This window comes from Grammomys surdaster, unplaced genomic scaffold, assembly GCF_004785775.1.
Source record: "Grammomys surdaster isolate TR1022 unplaced genomic scaffold, NIH_TR_1.0 217, whole genome shotgun sequence".
NCBI classification, from domain to species: domain Eukaryota; kingdom Metazoa; phylum Chordata; class Mammalia; order Rodentia; family Muridae; genus Grammomys; species Grammomys surdaster.
Genome location: NW_021604662.1, coordinates 3202094 through 3214156, shown reverse-complemented (window position 1 = coordinate 3214156; position 12063 = coordinate 3202094). Strand labels below are relative to the sequence as shown.

At 39.8% G+C, this 12063-nt stretch overlaps 1 protein-coding gene across 1 annotated transcript in view; it reads right to left on the bottom strand.

Annotated features, from left to right (window-relative positions):
* The window catches only part of Mbtps2 (membrane bound transcription factor peptidase, site 2), a 53038-nt gene that overhangs the window by 36896 nt on the left and 4079 nt on the right, over positions 1–12063 (bottom strand). Inside the window, exons 2-3 of the mRNA XM_028772714.1 lie at positions 11226–11374; positions 8814–9015 (exon numbers count right to left, since the gene is read on the bottom strand). Coding sequence (XP_028628547.1) covers positions 8814–9015; positions 11226–11374 — 351 coding nt within the window. The remainder of the gene's footprint in view (positions 1–8813; positions 9016–11225; positions 11375–12063) is intronic.

Sequence of the window (12063 nt, the reverse complement as noted above, 5' to 3'; positions counted from 1 at the left end):
CAGAGAGAGGCAGAGGGAGGCAGAGAGAGGCAGAGAGAGGCAGAGAGGCAGGTAGACTGCTTACGTTTGAGACCAGCCTGCTCTACCTATCGAGTATTGCTACCCACCAGTTCTCCAAAGTGAGACTCTCCAAACAAAAACAAATTTAAAAAAGACATTTGTATACATAAATCCAAGTATTTAAGAGAATAAATTCTTAGGTAAGCACAGTTATTACTGGAGGTCCAGCTCTGATGTTAACTAACTAAATAACCTTAAGGAAGCTGGCATATTATATTTCCAATACTTCAACATCCTCATCTTAGAATAGAAATAATCATATTTACATAAAATGTAATTTTGAGGAAAAAATAAGTTAATTTTTGTCCAATGCTTACCATTATGCTCTAGAGGAGGTAATAATGTTCTTAGAAGATTTTGACACTGTCTTAGTTAGGGTTTCTATTGCTGTGATGAAACACAATGACCAAAAACAATGATGGAGAGAAAAGGGTTTACTTGGCTTACACTTTGATATCACTGTTCCTCATCAAAGGAAGTTGGGACAGCAACACAAACAATGGCAGGATCCTGGAGGCAGGGATGCTGCTTATTAGCTTGCTTCTCATGGCTTGCTCAGCCTGCTTTTTTTTTTTTTTACTGAATATTTTATTTACATTTCAGATGTTATCCCCTTTCCCCATTCCCCTCCCCCACCCAGGAACCCCCTCCCCCACCCCCCCTCCTCCTACTTCTATGAGGATAGATATGCCCCCATCCACCCTCCCACTCCCACCTCCCCACCCACGATTTCTCCCACACTGGAACATCCAGCCTTCACTGGACCAAGGACCACTTCTCCCACCTATGCTGAACAAGGCCATCCTCCCCTACATAAACAGCTGGGGCCATGGGTACCTCCGTACATGCTCCCAGGCTGGTGGTTTAGACCCTGGGAGCTCTGGTTGGTTGGTATTGTTGCTCTCCCCATGGGGCCACAAACCCTTTCAGCTCCTTCAGTCTTCTCTCTCACTCCTCCATTGGGAACCCCATGATCAGCTCAATGGTTAGCTGTGAGCATCTGCCTCTGAATATGTCAGACTCTTGAAGACCTCTGAGGAGACAGCTATCTCAGTCAGCCTGCTTTCTTATAGAACCTAGGACATGCCCAGGGATGGCACCACCCACAATGAACTGGGCCCTCCACTTTCAATCACTAATTCAGAAAATGCCTTACAGCTGGATCTCATGGGCATTTTCTCAACTGAGGTTCCTTCCTCTCTGATGACTCCAGTTTAAATAAACACACACACAGCCAGCACAACTGACTCCTTGTCATTTTGATACACAAACCCATCACTATTAAGCCACAACTTTTCCTTTCTTATTCATCCTCACGATCTCACATTAAAATCATAAATAACTTTAAAAGTCTCACAGTCTTTACAAAACCTAACATTAAAATTTCAGTACCTTTAAAATAACCAATCTCTCTAAAAATCTGAAATCTCTTATTTTAAAAGTCCAAAGTCTTTCATCTGTGGACCCCTGTAAAAATCAAAATTAAACTAAATACTTTCTTATTCAAGAGGGAAGAATCAAGGCACAGTCACAATCAAATCAAAGCAAAACAAAACCTTGAATGCATAAACAACAGTGTCCAATGTTGGATCCACTCATGATCTTTTGGGCTCCTCCAAGGACTTGGGTAAGTACCTCTGCTCCACCCACTGCAGCACACACAGCTTGTCTTCTGTGCTCTAGCTGGCTCCACTCCACTGCTGTTGTTTTTGGTGGTTATCTCATGGTACTGGCATCTCCAAAACTGCTGGAGTCCTCTGCTGCAACTGGGCTGCACTTTCATGAATCACCTCTTATAGGCTCTCTTCATGGTGCCAAGCTTTAAATTCTCTGTATGACCCCTCCAAGCCTGGGTCTTCAGCTGCCATGGAAGCTGTACCTTCACCAATGGCTTCCCACAGTGCCAATCCTCAGCTGCTCTCCATGACCTTCAAAATCAGTTCCACCTGGGTGACTCTTACACCATACCAGGCTCAACTGCCAGTGTAAGGTACAAGCTTGGCCACCTCTACAACACAGCTTCTGTGTGCTAACTCTCAGGAAACACCTCCCAGAAGATTTCACCTCAACAATGCTGGTCTCTTCTTAATGCCAAATTCTCAGCTCCAGCATATCAAGTATCCGAGTAATGCAAAGACTTCATTACTACTAGTAGGGCTGGTATCTTGCTACCTTCAGCCTCAGCTAACCAGAACCATCAAATTTTAAATCAAAATAGCAAACAGCCAGATAGTCTTTAAACTTCCGGCTGAAATGTCAAAAGCCATCTTCTGTAGTGTTCTCTCAACACTCTTATCTTCCAACTGAGCTCTCAACACTCAGTGGCTTTTTTAGCCCAAAGTTCCACGATCCTCCCAAAAACATGGTTGGGTCTGTCCCAGCAATACACCACAATCCTGGTACCTTTGTCTTAAGAGTTTCTATTGCTATAACAAAATGCCATGACCAAAAAGCAAGTTGAGAAGGGAAGGGGTTTTTTGGCTTACACTTCCAGATCACTGCTCATCACTGAATGAAGTCAAGACAGGAACTCAAGCGGGGTAGGAACCTGGAGGCAGGAGCTGATGCAGAGGCTATGGAGAGGTGCTGCTTACTGGCTTGCTCTCCATGCCTTGCTCAGCCTGCTTTCTTATAGAACCCAGGATGGGATAGGCCCTCCCCCAATGATCACTAGTTGAGACAATGACTTATAGCTGGATCTCATGGAGGCATTTTCTTAATTGAGGTTCCCTCCTTTCAGATAACTCTAGCCTATGTCAAGTTGACATTAAGACTAGCCAGCACAAATACATAAATCTTATCAAGCTGCTCTCTTAAAAAACAGATAGCTATAACTTTAGGCAAGCTCATTTTATTCAAATCTGCAATCTGAGTAGTCATGGTTTTTTCCTGATGTATTGACATATTTGTTATTTTACTTCAAACAGATATGTAACTTGGTAGAAGACTAGCTTGATGTTAAATTTACAGTGATCCTCCTGCCTCTGCCTCCTGAGTACTGGGATTATAGACATGCACTACCATGTTCAGCTGCAGTTCTCGCTTTCTTACTAACCTGTTAACTATAATTAAAACACTAGTATTGGTCCTTTGTAATACATGTGAGAAATGTATCCTCCAGTTTATTTGCCATATTCTCTTACTTTGCTTTTAGTTTTCAATATTAAAAAACTTAGAGGTATCAAATCTATGAATATTCAACATTTCCTAAAACATCAAGACTGAATGTAAGTGTAAATCATGGACGCTGGGTGATGATGGTCCATTAGCTTAGATTTACCAACAGTAACAAGTGGACCAGTTTAGTTGGAGTAGCTGTATTTTGTGGGACGTACATAGGAAACCTCTGTATTTCCTCTCAATGCTGCTATAAACTTAAACCTGCTCTAAAAATAAAACACATTCAAAAATTAAAATAAGAACAAAGATATACTGGGGTTTTTTTGTTTTTTTTTTTTGTTTTTCGAGACAGGGTTTCTCTGTGTAGCCCTGGCTGTCCTGGAACTCACTCTGTAGACCAGACTGGCCTCGAACTCAGAAATCCGCCTGTCTCTGCCTCCCAAGTGGTGGGATTAAAGGCGTGCGCCACCACCGCCCGGCCTGATGTTAGTTTTATGTCTTCCTCATTCCATGCATATATAAATTGACAACCTACCTTTTCTTTTTCTTTCAAGAACTTTTGTTCGAAAAACAAAAAAAAAAAAAGAACTTTTGCAAACTAAAGTTTCACATTGTCTTAATCAGACTATAGTTTCCGACTCCACAGGAGATGAAGTTTCACTTTTTAAGCCCCGCAATCAAAGAGAAATTCACAGAATGTGGCTTAGTTATTTTCTATATTCCAATGATTCCAAGCTGTCCGTTCTCTGATTATGAAACTCATTTTCATAATCAACATTTTAAATGTCTGTGTGATATCTTGTTATCTGAATTCTCTTTATTCAGATCTTACTGAGCAACTTGTTTTCTTCCACAAATATCGGTGTCCCATTTCTCCTTTCCCATGCTGGGTAAAATACCTGTTCAATTTAGTTTTTCCTTTTTCTGATGCCTCTTTAAATGTATTCCCTTAAGATTAGCTCTCATCTTGATGTGCCAGGGATGGGGGATACCCAGGAGGGCCTCCACTCTCTCAGAGGAAAAGGGGGAAGGAAGAGAGGAGTAGGGACTGGCAGGGGGTGGGGAGGGCTAGGAGCAAGGACAATGATCAGGATGTAAAGTGAATTTAAAAAGACTAGCTCTCATACATGCCATCTAGTTCACAAAACAACTTGCACCAAAGCACAGTTCACTTTTATTCAAATAACTCATATAATTTTATGCAACCAGGTCTTTGCTCTTTCTCTACATTGTCTTCTGGATACACAATAAAGAAGAAAAAAAGGTAAAAGTCTGAGTTTGTGATTGACTATAGCCACAGATGGCAGGTCTTATTGGCTGGCAACAGTACAAGATGACCATCTGTCTCTGACATGATTGCAAAGTATTAGATGTACCAGAACACTGAATGCTGAACACTCTTTTAACCACACACAGTGCCAGGGTTGTGAGAATTAATATGGAATAAGGCTGTAGGAAATTAGAGAGTAAACCAGAAGCATGTTTCTTAAGCTCTGCGCGTTTATATCAAAGACAAGAGCCAAAGCATTCTTAAAATTATACTCAAATATTCATGGTAGACTATGGGGCTTCTGGCCTTTTAACAGTTCCAAGGCACAGGGCACCTAGTATTTTTATGAACAGTGAATAAACTGCGAAGTAAAGAGAAGAATAATTTGTCTACGTGATAATTTGCAGTTAGAACTTGAGCAGACAGACAGGCTAATGATCAGATTTTATTGAAATGGGCTTCCTTCCCTCTTATCTTCTTTCTTAAAAACTAACTACTTGTAGAACCAAGAGTGATCCTTCAACTCTCGCTGCACCCTGCAGCTTCACATTAAATTAGTCACTGAAAATCATAATGGAAAACCATCCGCCTCATTCTCTTTTCCCCATTTTGAAAACTGAGAATTTCATTCATACAGATCCTGGTGTTTTCATCAAATCTACCCTTCCTTCTCAATCCTACAGCACCTCCCTTATCCCACTACCACTTTCCCTCCCCACCCCATCTGCTCTTTTGTTAACCCATCAAATCCTCTTACATGGGTGTAGACAATCTCAGGAGCCTCCATTGTCTACCACAATTAGTTTAGAACCTTATCACTTCTAACATGAATCATTCCATCTGTACTCTTAAATGATCTCCCCATCTTTGACCTAACTACCTTTGGCCCATTTTGCATAGAATTCTAATCCATAGGTAAAACAGAAACTTCCCAGAAAGGTCTTTCATGGCTTAGATACTACCAATATCTCCCAACTTTATGTGTCACACTATTCTCTTATAATATGCCTACCTGCGGGGCAGTGGACCGCGAGTGGACCTGGTCCTCAGTGGAGCTAAGGCTAGAAGCCACGGAGATCCTGAAGGGATGGTAGAAGCTTTGCCTGCTTCCAGCCACCAGGCCATCAGTCATGTAAGGGTACCGCCCCAAGCCCCCCACAGGTAGGAAAAGACCGGCAGTCACGTAGGCTCAAAACAAAGATCAACATTCTAATGAGGTACCTAGAGGCCTGGAGGGCTTAGCCAATAAGTTTTCTTTCCCAGACATTCCTCCCTACAAAAGGTATTTAATCTCAGGCCCCAGAGAAATGGGGTACGGTTTTACACATCCACTTTCTACCATGACAATAAATGCCTTAAAACCATGAACTGTCTCTTTTCATTGGGATCCGCCCTTGGGGGGCCATGGAGAAGGCCTTCAAGTATTGAGCTGCCCCAGTCCCAGCCCCACCTCCTAGCCTGAGCTCCCCCCAACCCCCACCCTGCCAAAGGCCAGATCCAGCCCAGGGGCCCAAATTCCTTTCTTAGCTCCTCCTCAACTTCCAGTGACACCTGGGTATCCGAGAGCCTGAGAACCCCATGGTCCTGGCCTCTTCATAGGCCAGGGGGCCCCCAAACCAACCAGCTCCAGCTGTCCTGCGCCACAGCCTGTGCTTTCTCACCGGGGAGCAGGAGCGGTATCCAGGGGCTTCCCTATAGCCCAACACCTGCCCAACGACAGTGTGGGGTAAGCACAGTCAAACTTCCCTCTACCCACCTCGCCAAGAGGCAGAGAGCCCTGTGGCACAGTGGACGGGACCCAAAAACCCTACAGCTACCTTCTAACCTTTCACCATATTCCTCATAGGGGCAGGCCAAAATTATGTATACTTCCTTGAATGAACCTTCTACTCACCTCCCTCCTTCCTTTCCCCTTTTCTCTCTTTCCATCCTCCCCCAAATTGAACCTAGGGCCTAATGCATGTTAGCCAAGTACTCTATCATTTAGTAATGCCTCCCAATATCTTCTTTTACGTTTTTATTTTGGGACAGGTTCTCACTAAGTTGTGCATGTTGGCCTTGAACTTGCTTTATAGCCAAGGTAAGCTTTCAACTTACTCCTATCTCAACCTCTCAAGTAGTTGGTTGGGATTATAAGCTTGTACCACTAGGCCTGGCTTTTTTGTTATTTTAAAGGAGTAAAACATAATATACATACATTCTATTATCATTAATGATGGATACATTATTTACTAACTGGTCCTGGACAAATGATGTAATATCTTTGGGCACTGGCTTTCTCATTTGTAAGCCATGGAGAACAAAATAAACTTCATGAGTGTATCCTGCACTTTGGCCATCTGCTGAGAGAACAAAATAAAATACATACAGAAACCTCACATGGAAAAACATTGCCTGTTTTCCCTAGGAATTTATGATTATTATGATACTTCTTACTGTGCTCTATGTAACAGTGGTTCTTCTAGTCCTGAAATGCTCAGTTCTCATCAAGTCTCATCTTCTGTTTCCAGGCTATGTGAACTGTCCTCATCCTCTGTTCTCTCCTCCTTTCCTAGTGCCAGGTACACCTTAGACTTCTTCTGTTACCAGGGCACCTTGCATAATGTCCAGTCAAATGACAATCATAGCATCTCATCTTCTACACTGAAAATTCCATTATTGTGAGCACTGGGTTCTGTTTTCCAGGTAACTGGGACCTTGGACACGGTCAGTAGGCAGGACACACTCATGAAATGTTTACTGAAGAAATAAATCCTGTCTTATACAGAAGCTTCACCTAGCTGGGCAGGGGTGGCGCATGCCTTTAATCCCAGTACTTGGGAGGCAGAGGCAGGCAGATTTCTGAGTTTGAGGCTAGCCTGGTCTACAGAGTGAGTTCCAGGACAGCCATGGCTACACAGAGAAACCCTGGCTCAAAAAAAAACAAAAACCAAAAACAAAACCAGAAGCTTCAGCTAACAAATTGTCTCAATCTCTAAGAAAGAGGTGTGACCGTCCTTTATTACTCTCTATAAATCACTTGTAAGTTTTTCAAATTTGCCCAACACAGCAGAGGTCATAGAGATAAGATTTCCTTCTTTTTAAAAAAATCTGTTCCTAAACCTTAAATGTCCTATGACTAAGAACATTATTAAAAACCACACTTATAACTCATGGAGTAGAAACTACAAGTATAAAAATGTGAAGTAGAAATAAATAAATAAAAGTTGAAAAAAAAAGTGAAACTGAGTCAATGTTGGGCACTCTTGCAAACTGAATATGTAGGGGCTGGAGCTGAGGAGTAGACCACTTGGCTTACATGCATGATGTTGTACTTTCCGGCTCCAGAACTGCCACAAGATCAGATACAAGCCTACCCATGTGCTTTAAAGGAAGAATTACTGTAATAGCTTATAACCAAAGGAATAAATTCTAGCGCGTATATATATATATACATATATATATATATATATATATATATATATATATATAGATATATATATTTTTTTTTTTTTTTTTTACATTAAATCACAAGGTCGAGACTGGAGAGGTGGATCAGTAGTTAAGAACACTTACTGCTTTTTACAAAGGATCCAGATTTGGTTTCCAGCATCCACATGGTGGCATACAACTGTCTAACTACAGCTATAGGGAATTCAATGCCCCCTTTTGACCTCTGTGGATACCAAACATGTACATAGTGCACATATATGCAGGTAAAACAGTCACACAAAAATAAATCTTAAAAAAGAAATCACAACCTGGATGTCGTGACTCATATCTGAAATCTCAGCAGGTATGAGGGTGAGGCAGAACAATCTCCATGAGTCTGAGGACAGCCTAGGCTACATACCAAATACTAGCCTAGCCCAACTTATAGAGTGAGATTTAGTTTCAAAGAAATCCCAGTGATCATTCAAAAATGTCTTATACCTTTACCTCCTAACACCAGCCTCATACTTCTAACTAAAAGAATATTAAATTCTGAAAACCATGAAAAAGAAAGGGTAGTATTGCACAGGGTTAAGATGCACTTTACTTACATGTTACAGAGATCTCAAGTCAGCATGCTTACTTCTTGAAATAATCATTACACATCTCAACAAGACAACCTGAGTTAAGGGGGGGGGAATCGTTGATGACTGCCTGTCTTATTAGTCATCCATTTATTCTCTGCTCCAGTTATTACCATTGACATCAAATACTGTGACGATTTCTGCTAATATTATATTAATGGTTTTTGGTTAAGTGTGTAATGTGAAAATTTATGAGGCATTTTACTTTAATGTCTACTTTATGTATCTTAGCTATACTAGCCAGAAAAATAATATCTGTGTTTTGGTAGTTGTTTAAGGTAAAAAAAAAAAAAAAAGAGTGTACTTACCACAACTTGCAACACCTGTTCATTGTGAAGAGAGGAGGAGGAGGAGGAGGAAGAGGAAGAAGAGGAAGAAGAGGAAGAAGAGGAAGAATAAGAAGAGGGAGAGTCAGCCATCATTTGTGCCAAAGTCTGCATCAGTGTTTTTCCAAGGAGAAAAAAAGAGCTGAACATGGCAATCACGCCAAACACCATTCCAAAATTGAACCTGGCAACAAGAACAAAAACAAACATGTAAGTATACAATTCTACACAGTGCATGGACTAACAAGGTAACTGGCCACAGTCTGTAGTTTTTAAACAATTGCTAAAAAGACCAATCAGGTTTCCATATCTAAACTGATTCACTCATAGGTAATTCTAACAAACTACATACTCTTGACACCCAAAAAAGCTAAATATCATTGCCAATTTAAAAAAAAAAGAGCTGAGGGGGGAGGGGTTACTCTCTATTTGCTCATTATGCCGTTTTGTGTTTAATATAGTTAGAAATGCTCTTAACATTGGGCATTCACTTATTTCACATTACTTATTTTCCATTCTACTGTCTGTATCTTATCTCATTTTAGCTTTGTGATAAATTAGTTTCAATATCAAGGGAGGCAAATTTAATAGTTTTGTTTATTCTGTTGTTTCTTTTCTTAAGATTTATTTATTTAGTTTAATATATGAGTATATTGTAGCTGTCTTCAGACCCACCAGAAGAGGGCATGGTTACAAATGGTTGTGAGCCACCATGTATGTGGTTGCTGGGAATTGAACTCAGGACCTCTGGAAGGGCAGTCAGTGCTCTTAATCACTGAGCCATCTCTCCAGCCCCTATTCTGTTGTTTCAATAATTAAAATTACTCTTATGGCTGGGACTAATCTGTTATTTTTTTCATAAAGTCCTGTTGTGAAATTTTAGGTTGTAGAATTGTCATAATCTTATTTTTGTTTTAATGTTCAAAGAATTAGGTAATACCTTATTTTCAATTACTGGGGGTTTTTTCATTCAATTTTATTAGTTTTTTCAAATAACTGAACTTTAGGTTTGCCTATTTTTATTACTGTATCCTTTCTGGCTTTTTGATTATTTAATTGTTTACATTTAGCTTAAATACATTTGGAGCTTACTTTACATTTATGTGTGTGTATTGTTCACATATTTACTTTAAAAAATTTTACAATGTTGTTTAATTCTGAATCATAATTTGTCTTCATTTATAATGTTAAAATTGATAACATAACTTCAACCTAAAATCTAGAAAATATTTAGAAAGCAGAAAGATAATTCAAAGGATGTTAAATTATCAACTGTGTCATACTTCCAAGGCAATGAATGAATGGATGAAAATGGACATTTTCCATAATATTTTGGACTTTCATGTGAAAAGCTCTAAAGAGAAAATGAAAAGTTGTGAAACTATCCACAGCATCTGAAGTGCCTTTCCTATTTTGTCTTTTTCTTTTCTTCTCTTACTTTATTTAATTAAAATAATATATACATTGAGACAAAGTCTCTTTATGTACCCCAGAGTGACCCAGAACTTGCTATGTTGTCCAGGCTTCCCTTAAATTATCAATTCTCCTGCCTCAGACTTCAGAGTGCTGGGATTCTTATAGGTAGTGCTGCTGTTCTTATTTGGAGCTTTGTTGTTAACAAAAAGTAGTTTAGAGTACATTATTCACTAGCCCCAAATTCTCTGAACTAAGAACCTGTTATGGGGAGCTGGAGATATGGCTCACAGGATTGAGAACACTGGCTGCTCTTGCAGAAGACCCAGGTTCAGTTCCTAGTACCCCATGTTGGTTCACAACTACCACTCCAGTTTCAGAGGATTTGATGCCTTCCTGGCTCCTGTGAGCATTGCATGCAGGTGGTGCAAATTCAGCAAAACAAAATGGCAAAACAAAAATAAATACATCTTTTTAAAAAGAAATTGTTAGGATATTAGGTGTCCCAAAGACCATGGAAAATATAAAAGCATAAATTTTCATGTGTCTCATTCCATCCATCCATCCATCCATCCATCCATCCATCCATTCATTCAATTTAGACTTTACTTGAGTCCTCTAGAAGATCAGCACATGCTCTTAACTGCTGAACCATCTCTCCAGTCTCCCTCATTTTAGTTTTTGTTTGATTGAGACAAGGTTCTCATGTAGTTCAGACTGGCCTCAAACTTGAAATCTAACTTAGAATGGCTTTAAAACTCCTGGTACTTCTAGAATAACAGATTTGTACCACTATGCTCAGGTGCCATGATTTTTAATGTACGAAAAAGCACAATGATACAATTCCACATATATATATTTATGTGTATATATACATATATATGCTCAATAGATCCAAAAATGATGGAAATTGTTAATAAGCTATCTCCAGTGATTATAATTTAATTACTAATTTAGCCCAAAATTGAAGATGAAAAGTACCATTGGTAAAGCATCCTTGCTTTCCGCCGTCCCCAACTGTAAAAGGCACGATTAAAAATTGAAGTTTGCCATCTTATATGAAAAGGAGAGATGCTCAATCCATTGTTTTCCAGCCAGTCTTCATAAGAATGTTTAAAATACACAGATGACTAAGAGAAAGAAAAGTTCAGCATCACTCAAATTTGAAGAGCAGACTTATAACATAAGAAAACAAAGAAATAAATTAAAGAAAATAAAGACTTTCTAAAAGAAATCAAGATGTTAGTAGTGCAAATCTTTATAATATTTTTTTGAGATAGTTACATGTAACCCAGGCTGGCCTCTAGCTCCCACATAGCTGAGGATGACTTTGAATTTGTGATCCTCTTGATTCTACCTCCCAAGTGCTGAGATTACAGGCATTTGACACCATGTCCAGTTTCTGTAGTGCTGGGGATTCATCCCAGGACTTCCTGTATGCTAGGCAAGCACTCCACACACTGGGCTACAATCGCAGTCCCACCCAAGTGTATATAATCTTAAAGCCTCACTTTTTTTCCCCTGCTAAGTATTAAAGGTCTCCAATTAACTGGGTGGGCCGGGTTAGGTTCCAGAGACATATAACCCAAAAATGAAATCTGGCTTAATAGCCTCTAATTTAGGAATAGTTTTTAAATTTTTAAGGGATGATTTAAAAAAAAAGACAACTGCTGGGTGCTGGGTATAGTGGTTATGATGGTTACTTGTCTAGATACTGTGACAAAAAGGCAGCTTTGGGAAATATTTCATTTTGCTCACAGTTCCAGAGAGAGTATACCCCATCATGGAGCAGAAGATATGGCACTGGAGGTGGAGGAGG